At 35.3% G+C, this 21,409-nt stretch overlaps 1 protein-coding gene and 1 pseudogene across 2 annotated transcripts in view; both read left to right on the top strand.

Annotated features, from left to right (window-relative positions):
* The window catches only part of LOC140674183 (uncharacterized), a 257,866-nt pseudogene that overhangs the window by 168,886 nt on the left and 67,571 nt on the right, over positions 1-21,409 (top strand).
* Utx (Utx histone demethylase) overlaps positions 1-21,409 on the top strand; it is an 85,651-nt gene that overhangs the window by 57,963 nt on the left and 6,279 nt on the right. For both annotated transcript variants that reach the window (XM_072907045.1, XM_072907046.1), the window contains 9 exons: positions 6,310-6,488; positions 7,997-8,125; positions 13,404-13,587; positions 13,921-14,136; positions 14,561-14,719; positions 16,831-17,017; positions 18,284-18,607; positions 18,742-20,361; positions 20,717-21,310. In XM_072907045.1, the coding sequence (XP_072763146.1) occupies positions 6,310-6,488; positions 7,997-8,125; positions 13,404-13,587; positions 13,921-14,136; positions 14,561-14,719; positions 16,831-17,017; positions 18,284-18,607; positions 18,742-20,361; positions 20,717-21,310 (3,592 nt within the window). The remainder of the gene's footprint in view (positions 1-6,309; positions 6,489-7,996; positions 8,126-13,403; positions 13,588-13,920; positions 14,137-14,560; positions 14,720-16,830; positions 17,018-18,283; positions 18,608-18,741; positions 20,362-20,716; positions 21,311-21,409) is intronic.

The raw sequence follows: 21,409 nt of genomic DNA, 5'->3' as shown, positions 1-21,409 counted from the left end.
GGCGCCGGCGACGTCGTTTCCTCCGTGCGTTGCGGGAAATTGGAAGTGTTGCGCGACGATAATGAGAAGGTCCCCGAGATCGTTCTTAATGATACCGCGCACCCTGTCGTTGCACGTCACGCGGCGGCGACACCCCTAACGACTCCATTTACACCACCCCCATGTCCCGTTTCGCGCGGAATCTCGCGCGTTTATAGGGGGGGTGCACTTTTGCCACGCGAAATCGCAATCTGGGTTATCTCGTCCGGAGCTCTCGTTCGTTTTTTTTCTTTTTTTTTTACGTTACGCTCATACAGTAAAGCGTGACCGAACGAGGAGCCTAATCTAAGATACGGGAAAAGAGTTAAAAAAAAATACACTCGGGACGATTGATTGAAATATTGATTGTAATAAAATTATTTTTAATTTTAATTTTTATTTTATTTATAATTTTTTATGTCTTGAGATATATCAATATTTAATTATGTAATTCGATATATTTATCAGATAGGTTTTAATTATGAATTTATTGAAATTTAAAGCTTCTTTTTCAGTCATTGAATTAATTTTGTTATTGTGAATTTATCAATTTTAATATCACATATTGATATTTAGCGATCTAAAAAACCTTAAGTTTAATAAGTATCTGACAGATACTCAATAATTTAATTTGTAATAAATTCCACATTTAATTCTGAATATTTTATTGATAATCAACATAATAAATTTCTTTCGGAAATCCTAACAACATATTTTGATTGAAACTTTTCCACGTCACATAAACTAAATGTAGCTGTAACATGATAAAATACATTAAAATAATTTTTTTACATTTTTAGTTGCAAGTTTCACAAAATTGGGAGAAAATTTGGTAGTTGGAATCATTCAATTTAATGTACAAAAAATTACGAAATATGCTTGCTTTTTTTTTATTGAAAAAGGTTATTTTTTATTTTTTATTAAATTATCGTGTGTTTTCACGCGAGATTTTTGAATAATTTTAAATTTATTCGCCTTGAAGTAGGTCCCATGTGTCGGACGAAATTTATTGCTTTGAATAAACAATTGAATATACTGATTTTTACCTCGTTACTATTCTCTCCTTTTCCGTTCGCTGCCTTCGTCGATTATATAGCATTATATAGCATAGTTTCTTGCGAAATGGGCGAGTCACTGACATTTCTCTTTCTGTTCTCGACGCGCGCGTCGGGAATGACTCATTGTCGAAGACAACGAACCCCGAAAGGAAACGAAACGAGTGAATGAAGTGATGAATGGACCTTCTTATGAATGAATTTACTACCACTCTGCTCTCTCTCTCTCTCTCTGTCTCTCTCTCTCTCTCTCTCTCTCTCTCTCTCTCTCTCTCTCTCTCTCTCGTGTGAATGACGTGTGGCGATCTTTTTTTTTCCCTGTGTTTTTACTATTCCTTCTCGTTAAATCATCGCTTATCTTCGAACGCGTCACGAGTTTTGCGATAAAATTATGTCTCTTAATCAGGCGAATATCGTTTGCTTATGCATTTATTTTTTCGCCGAGCTAGTTATTTCAAATTGAGAAACAAAAATGAAAATTGACCGAAGAATCTGACAGATGTTAAAAGAACATCTGTTACTCTATATACAGGATGTCTTACACATTGATTTTACACAGGTATTGATACTACATTTTTAGTCAAAAAATAAGCATTCTTTTACGGTGTCTCCAAAAGTATATCATTTTTTAATATGTCAATATATAGTTTTATACACGTTCACTATTTTTAAATGAAACACTTTTTTTCATTTCATTTCACGAAGAAGTTTTATTTCAGATGACATTAAACTAAATTTCTTTGTAGCAACAAAGCGCGCTTCTTGGCTCTAATATACAATGGACGTTACTGTCTGTAATTTTTTTCCAACCAACAAATGCATTATTACAAAAAATAAAGAGAAATCTTGAAAGCAATGCACTTTCAGAAATGTTCCGCAGAAAAAGATGCTCATTTCTTGACAATATTACTACTGGTTTGGATCCTATTTTTATGGAACACTCTGTATATAGGGATAATTGCACGTGTATTCAGACATCATATAAATTAGGGCGTCCTAGAGACCGAGAGAGATTTTTTGGCTCGAGAGAGTCAATTTCTTTCTCTTAGCTGTTTGTTTCTGCGATAAAAGTTACGTTCCTCGAATCGACGTTTATATTCGCGAGAATTGCAGCTCGGTTCGCATTCGGTGAAAGGTGCGGCGGCTCAGCTGTTGCGGGCAATTTATCAAGCGCGCGGTTAAACACGCTAGACGTTACAGAGAACCGCGGAGATAATCGTAAGCGTGGCTCGCGTTTACGGTTACGTCGCTCGTGTTTCATAACCGCCTCGCTTAGGATAGGAAAAGTGTGCCGTAACCCCGCGCTGTGAAAAGTGTGTCGCGTACATGCAGACCGCGGGGTATACACTAACAGACACACACAGAGACACATGATACTCGCGCGCTTCGGCAGCGCATACACTAAAATTGGAACGATATGGAAAAGATTAGCGTTCTGCTCCCCTCTTCACTCCGCATGCCTCCCCCCTCCTTGCCTGCTGCGTTAGAATGACACGTGACGCTTGGCCGTGTTTTTAAATAAACGAGCGCAGGGAATTGAAATAATTATTTTTTTTTCTCAAAAATTGTGTTATAAAAAAAATTGAGAAAGTATTGAAAGTTATTAAGGGGATACCGAAATATCGACCGAGTTCTAACTTAACAAAACAATATATTTACTTAATATAAAAGTTGCAATTTATATACATAAAATAAAATAGGTTCTCCCCTCTCAGAATTGCATGAAAGAATATTTGTGAACTTTTAGAAATGAGCTTAGAAACCTAGAAAAAAAGCATTCCTTTAAAAACAAATCTTGTGCTGCACAAGAGGGGAGAACCTATTTTATTTTATGTATATAAATTGCAACTTTTATATTAAGTAAATATATTGTTTTGTTAGGTTAGAACTCGGTCGGTATTTCGGTATTCCCTTAAAGAATTACTGAGAGTTATTACTGAGAGATTAACGTTCTGTCCCCTCCTCTTTCCACTCCGCATGCCTCCCCCCTTCTTGCCTGCTGCGTTAGAATGACACGTGACGCTTGGCTCGTGTTTTTAAATAAACGAGCGCAGGGAATTGAAATAATAATTTATTTTTTTTTTCTTAAAAATTGCGTCATAAAAAGAATTGAGAAAGTTATTGAAAGTTATTAAAGAATTACTGAGAGTTATTGAGAGTAGCGTTCTGCCCCCTCCCTCTTCCACTCCGCGTGCCACCCCCCTTCATGCCTGCTGCGTTAGAATGACACGTGACGCTTGGCCCGTATTTTTAAATGAACGAGCGAAGGGAATTAAAATAATAATTTTTTTTCTTAAAAATTGTGTTATAAAAAGAATTGAGAAATTAAGAGTTATTGAGAGGTTATATATATAAGTATAACAGTATTAACGCGAAATGATGGAACGGAAGTTGGAAGACTTTTGAGAAAGGGAAGATGCAGTGTCCGGAAGGGACGGAGAAATCCGGTTATAACCTGTGACCTATATGTAACCGTCACACGGCCGTCGGTTAATGGGAACGAAAGTGACGTCTTCGACGACGCGACGCTGCTCTTCTCTCGCCTTCGGCCGGGCTGCGAGCTGACATTGGCTCTCGTCCAGCCTCTCCCGACACTCCGAATTAAACTGGCGATCAAAAACAATCTCTCAGAGAAAAATTAAACGTCTCATTTTTGAAATATTTTATTGATATATTGGGTCAACGATTTTTCAACGTAATTTTTAATTTTTGGGGAAAAATAAGTATACATACACTTAAAAAAAATTTGCTGAATACCAAGAGTTATTTCTAGTAATTTCGTTTCTATTAAATGTAGTAACAATTATGGAGAAATAAATATGAATAATTAAGATAATAAAAATTTTTTTTTTCATTTTTATATTATATAAATATTGAAAACATGTACTTAATATCCGTTTTTCTCGAATTGATATCTATTTTTTTTAGATTTGTACTCTATTTCTAACCTCATATCATAACTTAAAAGAATGATATATGCAAAAAAATTAAAGTACCACTTTCTTTTATAAAAAAAGAATCAATTTTCAAGTAGGTGCAACGTCCTTAAAAATAATCAAAATAAGATTAATAAAAAAGCGTTTCAAAGCTTGAAGTTTCTAGTTTTAGAATCTTTAAATGAATTTCAATTTTTTATGATCATTGTATGATCATTTTTTCACTAGTTATAAGCGTTCAAACTCAATAGCTCGATTTTATTTTAATAATGAATATTTCGGCGAAAAAAAGTCATAAAACACTCATTAAAAAAAGATATTAAAGCTAAAACTCTGCTCTTTAACACCCAATTAATGAAATCGTGCTAGAATTTTCTTTTAATTCGGTATTCTTGGACGAACTTTTGAAAAATTTGTTCAATCGACGGACGTCGCTTTCTTACAATGTAATTTTGTAACGAATAGAAAGAATTGAAATTCGTTTAAAGATTCTAAAACTAAATATTTCAAGCTTCGAAACGCTTTTTTGTTCGTCTTATTCCGATTATTTTTAAGGAAGTTGCAACTACTTGAAAATTGACCTTTTTTATATGCAAGAAAGTGGCTCATTAATTTTTTTTACGTAGCGTATGAATTTTATAAAATTTCCTACACGCTTGAAATTACAAGCTTTTCAGAGAGACTGAAGCATAATCTTGAAAATTGCACGTAATTATACAGTCTTTCCAAGAAAGAGAAAATATCCTTTTAGGATAATTCTTGAAAAAAAAGGAAGAAATAAGTCTCCCCAATCATAGATTGTACATTTTTCAAAGGGGCCTTCCAGTATTATGGTCATCGTTTGCTGTGGTATGTGTTATTATTCGTTTCCGGCTTTCCGTGTGCATCGGCGCGATCGATCGGCGCGTATCGATTTGCACGGTTTGCGATATGTCGCTCTCGTAACAATTGTTATGTGCGCGCATCGCCGCTCCCCCTTTTCTTTATTTCACTTACGGGGCCCCGTCGTGGTCGCGTGACAGACGTTATGTATGTACTAACCACTTCCTGTGCGCTCACCTTTGCCACATTGCGTGCGCGTAGGATATGGCCGGGTAGGAAGGTTACGGGAAGCAAGAAATGGTGAAGAGTAACGCGAAACAATCTTGTCTCGGTGATCGACAAGAATATTCTAGGATAAATATATCCCTGGAAAACTTATTTAATTATCTGCGTTTATATAGAGAAGCTAGATAATATATTTTTCATATTATTATTTTTATTTGTTTTTTATTAAATATAAAAATAAAAAAGGCTTCTACAGTTCACTTGAAATTTTAATTGAAAATGATTTTTGTGATATTTATTTTTGTCGTTTGAAATCAATATAGATGAATTCTTAAAACGAGCTTAAAATATGTGTTCGTCTCGGTTGAATTTGCTATTATTTTTACCGAATCGAAAATCAAGGTATCTACTCGTTGGAAAAATATGAAAAATCCCTAGCTTTTTCAGGGATTTTTTTATACTGGAATAGTCAAGGAATTCTCATGGAATTTCATTAGATTCAGGGAATTAAAAAAAAATTCTCTGTTTAATAATTCTGCTCTTATATTCTAAACAGTCGGCAAAAACGAATTATATATTTAAAATATATTATAAACATATACCTATCTCTATTTATTATATTCAATATCTTTACAAGTAATAGGGAGTTTGCATGATTTTGAAAAACAATTGTTTTTCTTTGTACCTCGAGATCAAGAATGACCGAATATCGCAATACAGAATACAGAAAATAAACGTTTGAAACTATTGCACTGTGACATTACGCACTCCAACCAATCAAAATCGTTTTCTCACAATTTAAATTTTATTAAATTTTATTTTAATTTTTTAATACCTTTCTATTGATTAAAATTTAAAATTTTCTTATAAATAAATTTATAATAATATATATTTAAATTACATATAAAATAATGTATTTTTTGTTTAATGCAAACTCCCTATTTTTAGTAATAAAAACAATGAAAATATTATGCAAGAAAAAAATATTTTAAAAAACAAAAAAGTTATTCAGGTTTATTTTTTGTTTACATTTGTAGAAAGTGAAAGTAGCTGTGTTTTTCCTTTTGTATGAGCGAAAATGCGCACAATAGAAAAATTTATTTTAGAAAGTTGCGCAAAAAAATCTTCAAGATAGACTTCTCTTTACCTAGAACTTGGACCAAAAATGCCTAGGGACAGTAGAAAATTTTTTTTTTAAATTTAAATAAACATTCAGGAAAATAATCCTTTCTTTGCTTCGTTGCGTGTTCCAGGGCCGTGAAAGCGTTCCAGCAGGTGCTATGGGTGGAACCAGGATTCCCGCGGGCCTGCGAAGTTCACCTACGGCTCGGCTTGATGTTGAAGGTCCACGCTGAGTTCGACGCCGCCTTGAAGCACCTGACCCTCGCCCTGATCGACGCCACTACACCTGCCTCCTTCTCCAAGCTTGAAAGTAAGTGTTGAGTTGGCTTTCTTGCGAAAAACTCAGGAAAAACACGCACCCCTCATTTACATCGCGGCTCCCGTCGACGACCCCTCGGTTCTCGCTCACTTTCCTTCCTTCACGAACTTGACCGCCTTTACTCGATACATCGTTCTCGCTTTTATCACCGCGCAAGCTATCTTTAGCTAGACGCAGAAACTTCTTTTTTACTTTTAACGTAGAAACAAAATTTTTAATAGGCGAAATCTATTTTAAAAATATATGTGAAAATATTATATTATTTTAAAATATTATATTATTTTTAAAAAATTTTCAAGAGAGAGAAGAAATTCATTTTCAAAATATTATTAAATTATATCTATTATTTAAAAAATTTTATTATTTTATATTTTATTTTATTTTACTTTATATTATTATACATTATTATACATAATATTATTTTTAAAAATTTTTAACAGGAAATTATTTTAATTGACGTCACACGTAATATATTTTGTATACAGAATGTGTACAGAATTTTGTCGCATTGTGCTGTCATTTTTTTTGTATTTTTTAAATTGAAGAAGTTAAACTGTGCCAATTAAAATTCAAATTTAATGATTTAAATTGAACTATATTGTGACCATAATATTACGCGATTCGTAGAAAAATAATGGTTTTATTTTTTATTAGTGATACGGATAGCTAATAAAAATTACAATATTTTATAAAAATCTTGTAATTTTTATACAACAGCGTTATTAATTAATTGGTTTGATTGGTTTGAAAGTTTGCCCATCATTAATACATATATTTTATATATTTCGTAACGTGAAATTGCAAGTGCCGATGAGAAAGAAGTTCAGTTATAAAATGACAGATGTATTAAAAAAAAATTATTTTCAATTAATGTTAAATGATGGACTTTGTTGCAATAAATTATATCAAAACAATATTGAAAGTCTTTAACTTTTATTTTTTATTTAACGAATGACGCTTTTTTTCTCCAAGAAAAGATTGACTCTGGAAATTCGTCGGAGGATTCCGTCATTAAGATTGAAATCTCGAGTCTTCCCCTCTCTATCTCTAGCGTACGTCACATAATACACATGGAACCTAGAATTTCCTAGGCACGGAAGTTTTTCACGAAGATGAATCAGGATGACTGCTGCTGATTCATGACGCCGAATTGGAGGCTGTCCGCGTAATGATTCGATGATTCGTCCAGGAGTCATTCTTTACTCTCTCTCTCTCTCTCTTTCTCTCTCTCTCTCTCTCTCTCCCTTGAATACTGGGAATTTCACGCGGGAATGTACGTAACATAATTTCCTGCCGGAAGTCTGGCTTTTTTAAATAACCAGCCGCGCTTCTCTCGCACGCCAGTGCTTATCGATGCTTATGACGTGGAGGAAGTTAATCGAAATCCACCTTAATCGTTCTTTCCTAACTTCCTCTTCCTCAAATCTAGCGTCGATAAATCGGCAAATATAATGTCTCCTCTCGATTGGAAGAACATGAAGGAATCTTGTTTCTCGCAGTAAAATTCCACATCGCTCACTTGTACGAAGTTCAGGGCAAGTATCGCCTGGCAAAGGAGCACTACGAGGTCCTGTTGAAGGAGAAGGTCCTACCGTCGCATCTCAAGGCCGACATTTGCCGTCAACTGGGTAAGTCCGTTTTATCTGTCTGCTAATTATTTCTGTGAGCGATCTTATCGTACAGATCGAGACAAGAGGGTGCAAATAAATTTATTCCAGACTAAATTCTCTAGATATAAAATTTTTAATTATAGAAGGACTCTAATTGACACGGATTAAAAAAAAACATCTAATTAAGAAGTTTATTTTTAAGCAATCTTAAATTCATTTATCAGAGAAAAATTAAATGCATTCTTTAGAAATACACATTTGGAATGGACACCCCCGATTTAATAGGGAATTTGCATTAAAAAAGAATACATTTTTTATATATGTAATTTAAATATATATTATTATAAATTTATTTATAAGAAAATTATAAATTTATTTATAAGAAAATTTTAAATTTTAATCAATAGAAAGGTATTAAAAAATTAAATTAAAATTTAATAAAATTTAAATTGTGAGAAAACGATTTTGATTGGTTGGAGTGCGTGACGTCACAGTGCAATAGTTTCAAACGTTTGTTTTCTGTATTCTGTATTGCGATATTCGGTTATTCTTAATCTCGAGGTACAAAGAAAAACAATTTATTGAGTGTTTTAATTGTTGTACTTTTACATAGAGATACAAAACAGGTTTTGTACGTGTTACCTTTGCCCATTTTCACAATAATTGGATATTTTAATAAATAAAAATAGTGTGTTGTCACTGTATATATTGGTTAGGTTAGGTTAGGTATATATTGGTTAGGTTTGAGGAGACGCTATTTCACGCTATTTAGCGCTATTAGCGTCTCCCCGAATGCAGATTTTGCACTGTGACATCACACCGCGTTCGGTAGGACTCGGTCGTTTCCGGATCGTATTCGACAATTTCAAATAATGTAATTTTTATTATTGATTTTCTCGCTTAATTTGCATTAAAAAATTACGAAAAAAATAATTACATTTAAAACTATATATAAATTATAAAATGCAATTGTTTTCAAAATCATGCAAACTCCTTATTGTCAAACGCGACGTAAACAATCGACCTGCGAATGCATTTAATGCAAAGTTTGTGTTTGCACACGAAACAAAAAAGGGAAGAGATTTTATCTACTAGACATTCAAAGTTTATATTTGGTTTTATAAAACTTGAAAATTGTCGGCGCTCGATATCTTTATTAGGGAAAAAGAAAAGATTGGCTTGCTAGGATACGATGGGATCCTATATAAATATTCAGAAAGTTGGAAAAAGAAAAGACGAGAGATATCGCGTTCGGTAATACTTAAAGGTTCCGACACATTCTAATTCTAGGGGAGCAAATATTTTACATGTAAATATTTAAGAGACTTTGGAAAGAGAGGAATGTGAAACAAAAATATTACTTTCGGAAAATTCTGTTTGAAAATTTAGTTGACATTTTCCAGCTGCGTGGAAGAGGAGGGAAAGAGTGTATCAAATATTTAACGTACGACAAGTGTAAAAACAAAACAGAAAGTTTTAATTTATTGAAAACCTTTGAATGTAAATTTGACAAGAATATTCTTAAAATTCTGATATGAATTAGAAATCTTTGATAGTTTACAAAAAAATAATTAACTGTATTTTTTTTAGAAAATTATTGTTTTGTTATTATTGTATAAACGAATTTATATATAATTGTTTTTTGTTTAATCTATTTTACATAATTTAAGAGGGGATATAAAAGGATAATTTAAAAAATAAAAGATATTAAATGAAGATATAGGATTAATAAAAGTAATGCGACAACTTTGATATTTTATTTTAAATTAATTGTTTATAATATTATATTATATAATAAATGAATGAGTAATGAATTATTATATAACATACATAAATATATTAATATATAATAAATTTATATTTTATATATATATATATATATATATATATATATATATATATATATATATATGAAATGATTAAATACCCCTCTTAAATAATGAGGTAAAATAAGTTAACAAATTATTTTTTTTGTTTCTTATCTTTTTGTAAATTATCAAAGATTTTTAATTCGTATAAAAAAATGGAAAATATTCTTATCGAATTTACATTTAAGCATTTTAAATAAATTTATCGGAACAAAAATTTTCATATTTGTTTTTACCTATCTCACGTTAAATGTTTTATGTATTCTTTCCCTCTTCTACGCAGCTAGAAGATGTGAAATAAGTATTTTATATATATTTTTTGTATACAAATAAATTGATATAATACATAATACACATATATATTATTTTTTATATATAAATATACATATATATAGTATCTTTTTAAAATTATATTAGGTGAAAATACACACGCTAATTTTTTAGAATTGAACATCGACATCACTGTAAGCAACTTTGTCTTACTTTGGAAGGTTCCGATTAGCTCTAGGGGGACACTTTAGCGTACCCCGTCGCGATTCGGCGTCTAGTATACGCACGGTCTGAAGAACAGAAACGAAAGAGAGGGAGAGAAGGAGGGAGGGAGAGAGAGAGAGGGACATAGGGCAGGTGTGAGAGAAACGGAGACTGAGGATAGTTTTCCCACAACCACCGGGAGTTGCTTCCTCTCTCTCCGTCTCATTCACGGCGATCTCTCTCCTTCCTTCGTTCATTCACTCTCTCCCTCCCTCGGATCGCCTCTCCGACTCATCCCCAGCCCACCCTAACCCGGAATAAATCAATACACGTGTCTGCAGACTACTTGGCAGAGTGCAGCCGGCACGCCAAGAGAAAACCGACCGAATTCGAGTGAGGCTGAAAGCGCGACGAGGTCCGAGGGAGAAAAAAAAATCACCCTTTCGCTCAAGGCTCGTCGTGGGGGTGATATTTCTTCTCTCAGCTTTATTCGCTTTGACAGTAAAGATGTCTAAAACTTGTCCTTCTTCACGCTTCTTCGAAGATAAAGACAGTCCCGTCTAATGAGAGTTTTTCATACCTTTGGACACTAAATTGTCACGGACTGTCCCTTCAAACAACAACAGCGCTCTTTCCTATTTTGTTTTCCTTCGGAACGAATTACTTCCTCGATGAAAGTCACATGCTTCGCATCTCCCGGAGGGTTGTGTCTTCTCAAGGACGTAATCGGGCGTTTGTTGAACTGTACTTTACGGCCACTTTATAGCGCCTCGCGTGAATTGTTGTGTCCCGATCGTTGACCAGTTTCGATTCTTTTTCTTTGGAACTTCATCCTATTCTTCTTATCCTTTCGGCAAGTATCTCGTTGGCGGAATAATAAATTTCGCAACACCACCGTTCCATTAATTGCGATTGATGCGCGCATGACGTTGGAATTCAGGTGGAGCGTAATTTTCTTTAATTGGATTCGAAGAATACAGTATTTTCGGCAATTCAGAGAATCGGTAGAAGATTTTTCGGAAAAGATAGGGATTTAAATCGAAAGGTAGCTCGAGATTCTTGTTTCGAGGGCCCGTTTAGGGCCAGGTGAGCTCACGATGTAAAGGCAGATTTACGAATTGGGCGCGTATGGGACCACGCCGTTTACGAATGGGACAGGTACTCCAGGTGAATAAATAACATTAAGGGTAGACGACCGACAATTACTAGTCTCGCGAATAAGAGAAAAATGGCGGGAATAATTCCGACAGATTTCTGAATGATGTGTGTTTTTTCTGACTTGAAATACAAATCTACTAAAAGGGAAATTAATTTTAAAAGTTTTTCATCAAATTCTACGTCGAAAAAAATCGCTGATTTTCCATTTTTTTTTTTTTTATTAAAACGTCCTTTGGGTTTTTTTTTCTAGAAAGATAATTTTCAAGAAAAAAAAATACAAATCTCTAATCTATAAATTTATTAAAAATACATATAATCTTTGTAAATTTATTTATTTTTAAAAGCAAAAGATCAAACGTAATTTCCAAGAATGCAAATCTCTACAAATTTATTTAAAACAGAATGTAAGATTGAGAGAGACTTACAAAATTCTTTCACTGATCTAATAATTGTTTATCGAATCGATATTAATTAAAAGAGTATACTTTTCTTTATTATTTTTATTATTTTTATTATTATTAAGTTGATGTTAGTTGAACAGAAAAAATTAATTAATCCGAGCAATTTCCACGTGGTGTTCTGTCACGTGTTCGCACATTTACGTATTTGTCGCGAAAAACAATTCCTCGCGACGCGTCGCTTTTCCCACGACGATTAATCCGTGGAGTATCAACAGGTAAACGCGCTGCGAAAGAAGCGACTATAAATCGACATCATTATGTTACGCGCAAACAAAAGATTATTTTTTTTATCATAATATAATATTATGAAATATTGTTCACGTTTATAATACTATAAAATATAATATATATAGTCATAAAAGAAGAAAAGAAAGAATTTTGCACTGATTGGATTTTACTCTCTCTCTTTCTCTCTCCCCCTTTCTCTTTCTCCCCCCCTCTCTCTCCCCTCTCTTTTTCTCTCTTCCCCCTCTCTCCCCCTTCTCTCTCCCCCTCTCTCTCCCTCTTTTTTTCTCCCTTTCTCTCCCTCTCTCCCCCCTCTCCCTCTTTCTCTCTCCCTCCCTCCCTCCCTCTCCCTCCCTCCCCCTCCCTCCCTCTCCCTCTCCCTCCCCCTCTCTCCCCTCCATCCCTTCCTCTCTCTCCCCCTCTCTCTCCCCTCCCTCCCTCCCCCCCTCTCCCCCTCTCTCTCTCTTCCTCCCCCTTTTCCCCCTCTCTCTATCTCTCTCTCTCTCTCTCTCTCTCTCTCTCTCTCTCTCTCTCTCTCTCTCTCTACTTTTCGGCTATTTACAATTTTTTTTTTAAAGGAAATTTTTATTTTTTTAATTACACACTGATAATATATGATGATGTGTCTTATAATTTGTTTTTCACACACGAGGTCACACATGTCAATTATTTAAAATTTTTCAACTTACTTGAAAATAAAATATCTCTTGAAACTTTCTCGTTTCCTTCTCTGAAGAAATTATTGAATTTAACAGAGGGAGAGGGTTTATTAGTAAAATTAAGATATCTTATTAATTTATTTCAAGAAAATTGGAAACTTACAGTCTATAAATTTAAAAAAAAAAATTCATTTTCTATAAGAAAACGAAACTCGTGTTGCACACAGTCTTTTTTTTTCGTGCTTCTACGCCTATGTTTATAGAGGGGTAACACGAGACAGTCCCCCTAGAGAAGGGTCAGCAGCAGAGCTATCCCTAGGCTATACCTGCGAAAATCTATTCAGTATAGCTCACTAGCTCGTCGTCTAGCGAGGAGCTAACATCTCGTGCGATGCTGGAAGAAAAGTGGACCTGCGCGTGTTTGTGATTTATCATTCATTGTCGCTTTCAGGATGGATGTACCACGTGGTTGACTGTACAGTGCTAGGTATAACTAGGCAGCAGAAACAGGCCATAGCTATCACCTGTCTTCAGAAGTCCATCGAGGCTGAGCCTAAGAGTGGACAGAGCCTCTACCTCCTGGGTCGTTGTCTGGCCGCTTCCGGAAAGGTCCACGATGCGTTTATCGCGTACAGGTAATGTGCACCCAAGTAAATAAATCGGAAAAGCGAATAAGTTACTCCAAAAAATATGTTAATTGCAAAATTTATTTTTTACAAATTTTTATTTTTGCATTATATTTTGTAGTGTGTGAATAATTTAAATAAATTATATATTTTTATAAAATTAGAACGTTGACATTTTATATAAAAAATGTTGAAAATGATTATTAGAATTTGTTATTTGCTTCGACATTTTTTTTTTTTTCAACTAGATTCTAACTAGACGACTTTTCTAACTAGATTCTAGAATATTTTTGTTTTTTTTTTCTCAATTTGAAAATGGATAATATTTTATTCTCTGGACAGAAATTCTGTCGAAAAATCAGAAGGGAATGCGGATACATGGTGCAGCATAGGCGTTCTGTACCAGCAGCAGAATCAGCCTATGGATGCGCTGCAAGCTTACATATGTGCTGTGCAATTAGACAAAACTCATTCGGCCGCTTGGACTAATTTAGGGATACTGTACGAAAGCGTTAGTCAACCAAAAGACGCTCTGGCCTGTTACGTCAACGCATCCAGGTAATTACCCTGACGTCACGTACGTACACTAATGCAACGCGAACCGCGCTATATTTAATGTAAAGGCGCATTTAATTATTAAAGTCATTTCGATTTCATTTTTTAACACTTCGATAAGAAATGGTTATTATTTGATAATTAGTTTATTTTAATAATGACTTTTTAAATTAAATATATAAACTTCTAACCAGAGAGTATTAAATTTTTCTCCTCGTGGCCTTAAATTAATTACATTTTTATTCCCCGCTCCTATTTTCCTTCATAATAATCGTTCATAATAATCACGTATTTCTAACGCGAGATCGACATGTGGCGTAAGTTGAAGGCTAGATTTATGTTTCGCGATCATCTTGAAAAATTCACGGATGCGTGATTGGGGTTATTAGGTCAATTTGAGATAAGAGTTGTCCTTCTGGTTTTACAGGGGAAACAGCAACGCGGCGAATTGCACGGGCCCATTGGTTGGCCTGGGTGGTGTCAAGTCCGGTGGCAACAACCCGATGAACCCGTCCCTCCAACAGCGCATCAACTTTTTGCAGAGTCATCTAAGTCAAGCACCACCAATGCCTTCTGTCGCTACCAAGTGAGTCGAAAAAACAACATTACATTACAATGTTATTACGCGATTCTGATTACACACAATCATATAGTAATTCCTTCAATGCAGATTCCATTTGTGATAATCATCGAAGTTTGCAACACAAACGAATCGTTAGAGGCAATTAATTGTATTTTTACAACTTTATTTTTTTAACTTAATTTTTTAGGATTTTTTAAAAATTTATAGTTAATTAGCTTTTCGAATCTTCAGGTAATAAGGTCATTTTCAATTTTTTTTTATTATTCCAAATAAAACTAGAGATTCTAAAAACATTATAAAAAATATTAATATATGCGGTAGAATCATTATAACAACATAAAAATAATTTAAAAATAAGAAGCGTTTGAAAAGAGCCAGAAAGCGCGCTATTAGCTCATAACGTCACGATATATAATACAGCTTGCATCATAAGAAATGAATAATGGAAGAATTCGCAATTATAAAATGAAACGGTGTATATAAATACTGTTTCGTGCCAAGATGTTTAAGTACAACAATAAAAACTTTTTCTAAAATATTCGTGAGTGTTCCAAAAGGAGAAACATGAAAAATTTGGATAAAACAAGTTTGACGCGATCCCAATGAAACATCATTAATTGCACCTTTTTATTGCTGCGAAGATCATTTTGACGTAAATGTTATCATAATTATATGTATAATAGATTTCCGAAATATTAATTTACTTTTATTTTTATACGAATAATATATTTATGAATATATCATAACCTTTATATATGTGTAAAATATTATTTATGAAAGTTTAAAATGGCAAAATTTACATTGTTTGATTGGTTATGCAGTTATACTTATAGTTTATACAAAGTTAAATAACATTTAATATTAACTATTTCAATTGCAAGAAGATTTAGAAAATTATATGCGAGTGAAATTCGTTTCAAATGCAGCAATATCACTGTCATTTTCGGTAAATTATTGGATTTTGCTTGCACAAATCCTTGATGTCGTTTTATTATGCAAATTCATAAAAATAATTTAATAAAACAAATATTTATACACGATGTTTGTATTTCCATGCAGTCACCTGAACTTGTCTCATATATCGTGACGTCATATCACGTTTAAAGACACGTGATATTTTTAATGACTTTTAATTAAATACTGAATAATATATACATATTAAATATTATTTTTTATAGTATATTCGGCATTTATATTACTTAAACTTAATAACAAAAATATATTTATATTATTTTATTTTTTTGTGAATGACCCTATTCTAACGTAACATCGAAACACGAAATCAGTAATGTCGAAATTAATTGAGACTACAAAAACTTGAAATTATTTCACATATTTCATAAAAGTTATTAAAATTCTTTAAATATTCTTAAACATTCTTCGCGAAGGAAAAATATCTCATCCAGACTATAAATATAATCAAATGAAGAACGAAGAAAAATGCGTATAAAATTGGCTGCTTTATATCGATTTTTTATTAATAAAGTCTCTTGTAATATACTTCAATGCCTTTCTTTCCTTTCAACGATATAAGAGACTACATATGATAAATGGCTTAAATATACTAGATGACATTCTGTTAAACTCGGTTATATTCGATTAAAATGAAGTAGTTTTTTCCTTTTCTCATAAACATAAGAACATTGAGTTTCTTCGATATGTAAGAACTTTGTTTTGTATCAAAAATTATGGATATTACATTAATATAAAAATGACATTTCATAAATATCGTGCTAAGAAAAACACGTTCTGTGTTAGAAAAATACTTTGAATACTCCACGGTAACAGGAAAACGTCGTCGTACAAGCAACATGATTATGATTCCGTTTTGCAATCGTGTCGACGATCTAACAATTTATTGCAATAATAAAATTACCTAATTATTTAAAATGTTGCCTTCATCAAATAAATATCACATAATTGATACGAAAGATTTCGTCATGCATTTTTACGCTATATCCTCTCTACTTGCATCTCAACTGCGTTCAACTTTACCTTCAAATATATTTTTTTGAATTTTAGAAACTTCAGTTAAAAGAGAAAAAAAAAAAAAAGAAAATTGCTGTGCTTATATTTTTTGCAATTCTTTATCGAGTCTTTATCTCTATTTATAGGAAGCGGCATCTGCCGTCGATCGAAGATGCTTGGAACCTGCCGATCAGCGCGGAGATCACTAGTCGGCAGCAGCAGCAACAGCAACAGCAACAACCTGGTGGGCCTTCGTACAAGTACGGCACCACACCTACCGGCCCGCCGCCGCCTTATCCTCAAACTCAAGGACAGAATGCCAAGCGATTCAAGGTAGAGAGAGTTTTGACTCTTTTAGAATACAATCCAACAATTTAAGTTGCCTTATCAATAGAAAAAAATATCGAAATTATTTGTAAAGAGAATTTAATTATTATTAAAAATGAAGAGACAATAAGTAGGAGGGAAGGCCGGGGTTGAAAGTAACATTTCTTAGTTTTAATGAAATAAATAAATTCTATATAGAGATTTAATGTTTATACGGATAAGTTGAAGATTTAAGATTAGTTTGATAGCGATAATGTGTCATTAAATATTTTGAGAAAAATGTTATAACCCTGCAAAATGACCGAAGAGAGTTATTACTTTCTCTCCCGACTTTGGGGTTGAAAGTAACAACGCTGGGGTAAGTTGTAAGACAAATAGATACAAGCTGAATTATAAAATGAGAACTGACAAATAATTAAAAGTAACTTTAATTAATAATACTCAACATATTAAAAATAATCAACATAACATAAATTGTCTTTTCTTTAATTGACACAATATAAATAATATTTCTTAATCAGTAATCAGTAATCAACGTAATATAAATTGTTTTCTTTTTACTTAGCACAACATAACATTAGCGTCTTAATGAGATCAATTAAATGCAAATAATTAATTAAAATAAATTGTTTTAGTTCTCACTCGAAGACTCATCTGAGTAGCAGTTGGACCACACAAAATTAAATTAACCTTATCAGATTTTTTAATACAATGTTTATGTCTCACAATTACAGAATTAGTTAGGTATGTTGATTTATACATACAATATTTTGTGTTGGAGTAAGTTGTAACATGTTACAATTTACCCCAACGGCATGTTACTTCTGACCCCAAAATACGATACATTCTAAACTAAAGTATTTATATTAAAAACGTTTAAAATATAATGAAATGGCAACATATATTTATCTACCGATTAACTCATAAGGTATGAAGAAAAAATAATTGTTGATAAAGTGTAAAATTTACGAATAAATCCAAAATAATATCATTGAAACTTATTTACTCACATGATGTGTAGTTACCTCGTACACAACACTCGTTAATAGAGTGGCACTAGAAACAACTATCATGATGGCAGCGTAACAGTGGTAAACAAGTATTTGACCCGTTTTGTTTTCATAATGATATCTATTTTCTTTACAAAGTTATCAGCTGTGTTACAACCTACCCCTGTTACTTTTAACCCTGGTCTCCCCTATATAATTAAGGTTGATACATTAAGTATCTCTCGTATTAGTTGATAAAGTTTAATTTTTCTCCTGTCAACAGACCGACGAAGCGATATCGGCTGCGCCACAGCAACGACCGCCGCCGTACTACCTATCGTCGCAGCAAATTCATATGCTGCAGTTTTTGCAGCAGAATCACGGCAGTCTGACGCAGCAGCAACAGGCCTTGTTGGTGCAGTTACAACAACAGTATCGTGCGATGCAGCAACATCAGCAGCATATCAGGCTGCAGCAGCAGCAAGCGGTGCAGCGGAGCCTAAGGCCAGGAGGTCAGCCCGGTCATCCCACGGCCTACGGCGGTCATCCTCAGAACCTCGCCCAGTCATCAGGCGTCATCAAGAACTATGGCATACCGCAACAACCGGTAAATATTTCATTTTTTGAGTTGAGCTTGGCTAATTTATCCTCCTCGCATAGCGGAGAGAAAGTTTTAGATTCTACAGAAACTTTTGGAAAGTTTTTTTTCTTTTTTTTTATTTAATTTTGATCGACATTCAGTTGCAGCAAGGAGGTACGGTGGCCCTGCAGACTGGCTTCTCTGATACCAACGTTGGTTACAATACGGCGGCGACTGGAAATACTACGCAGTCACCAGGCATGCCTTACAAATCCGCCTCCGATCCCACTTATCCACCTCAGAGACCGCAAATCGCAGGCGGCACTCAATATAGTGGTCAGTACCAGCAGCAGCCAAATCAGTACGCTGCTCCGGGTTATACTCAAATCTCGTCGGCGACTGGCGGCTATCCGGAAAGCTCCGCTGCGGCCGTGGCGAATAAGGACAATCTGGACATGACAGATCAGGAGTTACAGGCGCTGCTGTCGCAGAAGGACATTGCTACTTCGCTAGCGGAAGATCTTCTTAAACACTTTGGCTCTGATGGCCTGGATACTGTTGTGAAGGAGGAGCCATCGAGCGGCGTCATCAATGACAACGGTACATTGAGTTCCGGTCCGTTCTCGCCGTCGAATCTCGAGGAGAATGCGGCGGACAAAGCGAAGGAAGTGGTGAAGTTGGAAAAGCCAGAAGAAACTTCTCAACCAATCCAGCCAAAATCGACGGTGTCGCCTGTGTCGTCTTCACAGGCGACGCCTGTGACGACGACAGCCCCGACGACGACAACGATCGCGACAGTGGTGAAGTGCGAGACGACTGTGACGTCGACGGTGAAGAGTGAGATGACGACATCGTCGTTGTCTTCAAACGCAACAACGTTGACAACGACGACGGCGGTGACAAACAAGAGTGAGGCTGCTGCTGCCAATATCTCCAAGACGGAACCGACGATGATGAATTTGAAGCTCGAATCGTTGTGCGAGTCACAACCGGAGCAAGAGCTTAGCATCGACATGGACGCGAGAACGGTGATCGAGGCCTGCAAGGGTCAAGGACTGAACGGTGTACCGAATTGTTCGATACTGAGCGATCGTTCGCCACCACCGGCACCGCCGGATCCGCCCAATCAACGATTGACGAAGGAGCAGTTATTGCCACCCACGCCCAGCGTTTATCTGGAGAACAAGAAGGACGCGTTTAGTCCGCAATTACAAGAATTCTGTCTGAAGCATCCGATCGCTGTGATACGCGGCCTCGCGGCGGCGCTCAAGCTTGACCTGGGCCTATTCTCGACCAAAACCTTAGTCGAAGCGAATCCGGATCACGGTATTGAAGTCCGTACGCAGATGCAGCAGACCAGCGAGGAGAACTGGGACCCGGCGCTCAACAAAAAGGTCTGGAATTGCATCAGCCATCGTAGCCACACGACGATTGCCAAGTACGCGCAGTACCAAGCCTCGAGCTTTCAGGAAAGTCTGAGAGAGGAGAAGGTGCAAGGCAGCGGCATACACGTCTCCAATTTGTCAGATTCGGATTCGAAAGATAGCACTGGTCAAACAGTCAGGCGTAAAAAGAATACTTTTGGTTTAGCCGGTCGACCAGGAACCAAGATGCTACGTTTCGGTACTAACGTGGATCTGTCGGATGAGAGAAAGTGGAAGCCGCAATTGCACGAGCTAATGAAGCTGCCTGCCTTTGCTCGGGTCGTATCAGCCGGCAATATGCTTAGTCATGTCGGCCATGTGATCTTAGGGATGAATACCGTGCAGTTATACATGAAGGTATGATTAAAAAATTTAATAATTAAAAATATAAAATTTTTTGAATTAAAAAGAAAATGTAGAGTATTATATATTTTTTACATAACAAGAAGAAAGAGTATTTCGAATAAATAAAAGGTCTATCGGAAGAACGTAACAACTGATTTTCTGTAAATTTTACAGAACGTTTTAAAGTTTACGTACTTTTAAGTTATTTAATTATTTGATAATAATTATAATTTATTTTTATGATAGAGAATAATGTAAAACTATTTCATTAGAGCTAGTACACGTCACAGTGTTATCTCGAAAAATAGACTTGCATTTTTCCTTGGACTCTTCAAATTGTGATTGAGTTTTGTACAATTATTTTCAGGTACCAGGTAGCAGAACACCTGGTCATCAAGAGAACAATAACTTTTGTTCGATTAATATTAATATCGGACCAGGCGATTGCGAGTGGTTCGCGGTACCGGACGCTTACTGGGGCATGATATGCTCGCTTTGCGAGCGCAACGGCCTTAGTTACTTGCACGGTAGCTGGTGGCCAAATCTGGATGATCTGTACGAGGAGAACATCCCGGTGTACAGGTTCCATCAGCGACCGGGAGATCTCGTGTGGGTGAACGCTGGCTGTGTGCACTGGGTACAGGCGGTCGGCTGGTGTAACAACATCGCGTGGAACGTCGGGCCACTCACCGCTAGACAATATCAGCTCGCGATCGAGCGTTACGAGTGGAATAAATTGCAAGCGTTTAAGTCAATCGTGCCGATGGTGCATCTCTCGTGGAACCTGGCACGCAACATCAAGGTGTCGGATCCGCGGCTCTTCGAGCTGATCAAGAACTGCCTGCTGCGGACGATACGACAGTGTTGCCTAATACTGGAGTTTGTGAAGAGTAAAGGGGTGGAAGTGCGTTTCCACGGCCGCGGCAAGAATGAGGCTTCGCACTATTGCGGTCAATGCGAGGTACCTTTTACTTTCTCATATCTTATTTTCAGTAAAACAATTTTCATGGAACCTGTGACAATCATAAGAGATTAATATACGAATGCCAGATGCCAGAAA

This window comes from Anoplolepis gracilipes, chromosome 15 (genome assembly GCF_047496725.1).
Source record: "Anoplolepis gracilipes chromosome 15, ASM4749672v1, whole genome shotgun sequence".
Lineage (NCBI taxonomy): Eukaryota > Metazoa > Arthropoda > Insecta > Hymenoptera > Formicidae > Anoplolepis > Anoplolepis gracilipes.
This window is presented reverse-complemented; position numbering and strand designations above follow the sequence as displayed.